Source organism: Gobio gobio, assembly GCF_949357685.1.
Source record: "Gobio gobio genome assembly, chromosome: 25".
NCBI lineage: Eukaryota > Metazoa > Chordata > Actinopteri > Cypriniformes > Gobionidae > Gobio > Gobio gobio.
In genome coordinates this window covers 9,395,990-9,402,138 of record NC_137121.1, presented here as the reverse complement: position 1 = coordinate 9,402,138, position 6,149 = coordinate 9,395,990, and the positions used below count along the sequence as shown (strand labels likewise).

Here is a 6,149-nt window from a genome sequence, read left to right as displayed (position 1 = left end):
GAATTAGTTTGCCATCCCTGTGCTGTTATAACATATAACCATGTTGAACACACTAAACTGAATCAGCATACTTTATAGCACGGATAGTGTGCGAATTGGAATTCAGCCCACGCTAGTTATTTAGCATGCTGCTAACAGCTCAGCATAAACTTGTCTGTCAGTTTAGCATACAGTGTATTTGTTGAAACATATTAGTTTAACATGCTCATGTCTTCCTCTTCCATGGGGTTGTTTTGACGCTGTTCATTAGAGAACCTTTTGAATGGTAAGTTTCTCTGATGTAGCCGATTAGCGTAGCACTCACAGTCACCCCCTCTTCCCCTTTAGTCCCTGAATTTATTTACACAAATGCACAGAACAAGCTAGCGGGGAACGTTCTCAGAACGTTCTGGCAATGTTCTCTCAAAGTTAAGAACACACATTCTTCCAGTAACATTAACAGAACGTTTGTTCAAAGAAATCTGGTCTTTAATAATGTTCTCAAAACTATATTTAAAGGGATAGTTCACCCGAAAACGAAAATTTGATGTTTTTCTGCTTACCCCTAAGGCATCCAAGATGTAGGTGTCTTCATTTCTTCAGTAGAACACAAATTAAGATGTTTAACTCCAACCGTTGCTGTGTGTCAGTCATATAATGCTTGTCAATGGAGACTAATTCTATTAGAGTAAAAAAACATGGACAGACAACTTCAAATTAAACCCCGCGGCTCGTGACGACACATTGATGTCTTAAGACACGAAACGATCGGTTTCTGGGAGAAACCGAACGGTATTTATGCAACTATATCAGACTGCCATCACTTCCCGTAGGTGAGGTCAAAATTCCGGCCGGGTCATAGATATATACATAGATTCCTCATTAGTGCCTGCGTGGATCATGGCGTGGATCGCTCGAATGAGGAATCTACATATACATATCTATGACCCGGCCGGAATTTTGACCTCACCTACAGGAAGTGATGGCAGTCTGGAGAGCTGAAGCGTTCGTCTAATGTGAGGTGAAATTAATTGCATAAATACCGTTCGGTTTCTCCCAGAAACCGATCGTTTTGTGTCTTAAGACATCAATGTGTCGTCACGAGCCGCGGGGTTTAATTTGAAGTTGTCTGTCCATGTTTTTTTTTACTCTAATAGAATTAGTCTCCATTGACAAGCATTATATGACTGGCACACAGCAACGGTTGGAGTTAAAAATCTTCATTTGTGTTCTACTGAAGAAACGAAGACACCTACATCTTGGATGCCTTAGGGGTAAGCAGAAAAACATCAAATTTTCGTTTTTGGGTGAACTATCCCTTTAAACAGTTTTTTTCTTGTTTCAGAACGTTCAGAGAACCAATAATGCATCAATAATGCATCAATAATCCAATAATAATCAAACCGAATGTTCCCTTAACATTTGAATAACCAATACTGGACATTTTGACCGTTCAGAAAACATTAACGTTCTCAGAACTTGATGGGAATGTTAGCAAAATGTTCTTAGAGCTATTTTTGTTAGTTGCACACCTCCTTCCTGTCTTCCTATAAATGCTTTTGCTTCCAGCTGCCTCGCCCTCTTAACGCAGTCTCCAGTTATCGCCTTGGCGACTGTTACCATGACTATGCATTTTCTCACGGCATGTCAAGGTAACAATATGATGCATCTCACTAGGAATGTGCCTTAGAAACACTGATCGACCCTGAACCATCACGACACTCGTGAGACCAGCACGCTTAACACGGCTCACAAAGACTGTTGTGTACTGTCTACATAGACTGCTACCTTCCAAGGTGGCATCTTTAATTAAGCTTTTACATGATTGAGTCGAAACACTCATTGTGGGCAGCAGCTCTGTTAATGCACGACAGATCAATAGAGTCTGACTTAAGTTTTATGTTGCTAAGCTAACAACGTAATTAATTTAATTAGATGGAATTATTTCCTATTTATAATCTTCAGCACTTGGTCTTGGTATTTTTTGGTCATAATTTTGTTGCCTACTGTTCAGAGCCCTAAAAAGGTTGCTTAGGTAGTCAGCTCTCAACAGAGTTAGCATTTTCATGAGCTTTTTTGACGTTTTGTTTCTGTGTCTTTTTGCAGGTGTAAACTGATGGGAATGAATGAAATCTCAGAGAAGTTGTCGCTAGGAGAGAAATGTGTGAACGAGCACATAATCGTTGAGAGAGTCACGGCCACCGCCAACTTGAGCAGGGTACCCTGCGGTTCTGATAAAGAGTGCAGGTAACACACACACACACACATGAACACTTAACACAGTGTATGAACGTTAACACAGAGTTTAGGAATGCACAGTGTGAAACGTCATACCCAGTATTAAATGTTAACCCTGAGTAAATTATGAAACGTGATGCAAAATAACCCTGGATTCCTTTTACCCGGGGTTAAGAATGACCCAGGGTTAAGTGTGAAAAGCTATGTGAGGACACTTCTGTTCCAAAATATCACAAATGGGACGCTTGATGATCTAGTAGACGAAGTACACACTAGTTGTGTCTTTTGGAACGGGGCCTCTACCTACAACCCCAAATCAGAAAAAGTTGGGACAGTATGGAAAACGCAAAAAAAAAAAAAAAGAAGTGATTTGTAAATTTACTTTGACTTGTATTTCATTGCAGACAATATGAACACAAAATATTTCATGTTTTGTCTGGTCAACTTCATGTCATTTGTAAATATGCATCCTTTCCGGTCATTCAGACCTGCAACACATTTCAAAAAAAGTTGGGACAGTAAAGCATTTACCACTTTGTAATGTTGCCATTCCTTTTCACAACACTTAAAAGACGTTTAGGGACTGAAGACACCAAGTGATGAAGTGTTTCAGGTGTAATTTTGTCCCATTCTTCCTGCAAACAAGTCTTAAGGTGGGCAACAGTACGGGGTCTTCGTTGTCACATTTTGCGCTTCAAAATGCGCCACACATTCTCTATTGGAGACAGGTCGGGACTGCAGGCAGGCCAGTAAAGCACCCGTACCCTCTTCCTCCGCAGCCAGGACTTTGTAATGTGTGCAGAATGTGGTTTTGCATTGTCTTGTTGAAATATGTATGGACGTCCCTGGAAAAGATGTCTTCTTGAAGGCAGCATATTATGCTCCAAAATCTCTATGTACTTTTCAGCATTAATGCTGCCTTCACAGAAGTGCAAGTTACCTTTGCCAAGGGCACTGACACAACCCCATACCATGACAGACCCTGGCTTTTGGACTTGTTGCTGGTAACAGTCTGGATGATCCTTTTCTTCTTTGGTCCGGAGCACACGGCGTCCATTCCTCCCAAAAAATACCTGAAATACTGATTCATCTGACCACAGTACACGTTTCCACTGTGTGATGGTCCATCCCAGATGCCTCCGAGCCCAGAGAAGTCGACGGCGCTTCTGGACACTGTTAACATAGGGCTTCCTTTTGGCACAGTAGTTTTAACTGGCATTTGTGGATGTAACTACGTATTGTGGTACTTGACAAAGGTTTGCCAAAGTAGTCCTGAGCCCATGTGGTGATATCGCTTATAGATGAATGACGATTCTTGATGCAGTGCCGCCTGAGGGATCGGAGATCACGGTTGTTCAGCTTAGACTTGCGCCCTTGTCCTTTACGCACTGAAATTCCTCCAGATTCCTTGAATCTTTTAATTATGTTATGCACTGTTGAATGTGAAATATCCAAATCTCTTCCTATCTTTCTTTGAGGAACATTGTTTTTAAACATTTCAATAATTTTCTCACGTATTTGTTGGCAAACTGGCGATCCTCGGCCCATCTTTGCTCCTAAAGGATTAGACCTTTCTTGGATGCTGCTTTTGTACCAAATCATAATTATAATCACCTGTTGACATCACCTGTTTCAAATCACATCATTATTTAACCATTTTACCTCCTTACTAGCCCTAAATTGCTCCTGTCCCAACTTTTTTGAAATGTGTTGCAGGTCTGAATGACAGGAAAGGATGCATATTTACAAATGACATGAAGTTGACGAGACAAAACATGAAATATTTTGTGTTCATATTGTCTGCAATGAAATACAAGTCAAAGTAAATTTAGAAGTCACTTCTTTTTTTTAAATTTGCGTTTTCCATACTGTCCCAACTTTTTCTGATTTGGTGTTGTACACCAGTATGAGTATTAGTTATATTTTAGAGAAATCTGTTGCAGAATTCTATGTGCAAGTACTTTTTTTTTAGGCTTATTATTTGCTTATTATTTCATTCTTCACTTTTCTTTACTTTGCTGTCTGCTTTTCTGGCCTGTGATCTTTTGAAATCTCAGTACACCTCCTCCTCCTCCTCCTCCTTCCGCTCCTGTTTACAGATTCGCAGGTAAAACGGTCAGCAGCGGGTGTCTCGTGCTGGTCACCGTCGCTACGAAGGAAGGGGGCGGAGCTCAGCTGACGGTGAACTGTGAGAAGATGGTGATCGGCACCATGCTGGTTAAAGATATGCTGCAGGCCCTGTCGCAGTGATGGCGCCCCCTACAGTCAACACCCTCCTACTGCTGCTTACCGCATTGAGTTGCATCGCTGTGTAGATATTCCCCCCCACGTGGACTGGCTTGTAGCATCAAAAACACACTGATGTCAGAACCGCGACAACAATAACATTCACGGATCCATAATCAGGATGTTCCTCTGTTGAATGTTGCATGGCATCAAAGACAGTCAGTACACCATAAACCTGCCAGTTTTAGTTTAGGATCTCTGTAGGATATACAGTACATGCCCAAAAGTATTCGGACACCACCAGTTAACACGACTAATAATCATCCGAGCTCAGTCGTTGCCTTTGTGATCTTCCTAAAAGGAGCGGAAGCTCAGTGAGGTTTATTTTTAGCGTTTAGCTTTCACATTTTCTGAATGTAACATCTTGCATCTGATCCCAATGACGACAGCAGAAACCACATCAAACGGGTTATGAAAACACGAGCTCTGTTGAACTCTCTGGAACATGCTCATATTCGTATCAGTCGATCTCTGTTGGTTTAGCAAAATCAAAACCTCCAAAACGGATCAGTATGGATTCACTGCCTTCATCTCAGATTTTGTAGCAACTTCATCTAATCTCTCTCGAAAGGAAATGTATGTCTTTTCTGTTTATTTAGCAAAGGTGTAAACTGACTTTGGGACTGGTGTATCACTCGATGTTCATCGGCTTCTTATTCTCGTCAAGCTCTCGGAGAAGTCACTCACAATCCCTTAGATATTTAAATGCAATCTGGAGATGTTTATCCTGGTGAAGACTCCATTAGTAGTTAGTTTTAGACCTATTTTTTAGTTATGATGATGATGATGATGTGCTTGTTGGCATAAACCAGATCTTCCTCCTTCCCTAGGTAAAAATGAAATCCAGCTTTACGGACTCATCTCTGTGTGACTGTGGGAAATCATGTGTTGTTTGAATATTATATCTCTATTTATTATAAAGAGTTTTAAATGTCAATAAAAGAGAACACACACTCAAATGTCTTCTTTTTTTATTTAACTTTGATGTGGATTATTGTTTATAATATGGATTGGTATTTATGCAGGCTAGTCGTCATGCATTTTATTCCAGTTGGTTAATTTATGAAACGCAATTTCTGTATACACTTGAGGTCAAAATTATAAGCCCCCTTGGTATATAAGAGCAAAGGCGGCTGTAAAAATAAATCTGCATTGTTTATCCTTTCGATCTTTCATTAAAAAAAAATCACAAAAATCTAACCTTTCAAATTTGAAGTAAAAGAATTGAAAGTGGTGGGAAATTCAATGCATGTTGGCCACAATTATTGGCAACCCTAGAATTTTTAATGAGCAAAAAATATATCTGAAGTATATTTCCATTCATATTTTTGTTTTTTTAGGGTGACTATAGGAGCATGAAATTGTCCAGCCATGACTTCTTGTTCGACAGGAGTATAAATAAGAGGAAACACAGGACAAATTCCCTTAATCATTCATCAGAATCAGTAAAACCAGAAGAATATAGTTCTGATGTGCAGCAAAGATTGTTGAGCTTCACAAAATAGAAAGTGGCTTTGAGAAGATAGCTAAAGCATTGAAAATCCCCATTTCCACCATCAGGGCAATAATTAAGAAGTTCCGGTCAGCTAAAGATGTTACGAATAGAGGAAGTGTGTCTATATCGTCCTAATGCACGGCGAGGAGGA

General features: G+C 40.1%; 1 protein-coding gene across 1 annotated transcript in view; it reads left to right on the top strand.

Moving 5' to 3' along the window:
• The window catches only part of ap3b2 (adaptor related protein complex 3 subunit beta 2), a 64,538-nt gene extending 59,079 nt beyond the window's left edge, over window positions 1–5,459 (top strand). The window contains exons 20-22 of the mRNA XM_079809566.1: window positions 251–265; window positions 2,086–2,226; window positions 4,317–5,459. Coding sequence (XP_079665692.1) covers window positions 251–265; window positions 2,086–2,226; window positions 4,317–4,467 — 307 coding nt within the window. The 3' untranslated portion in view covers window positions 4,468–5,459. The remainder of the gene's footprint in view (window positions 1–250; window positions 266–2,085; window positions 2,227–4,316) is intronic.
• Window positions 5,460–6,149: the final 690 nt, after the last annotated feature.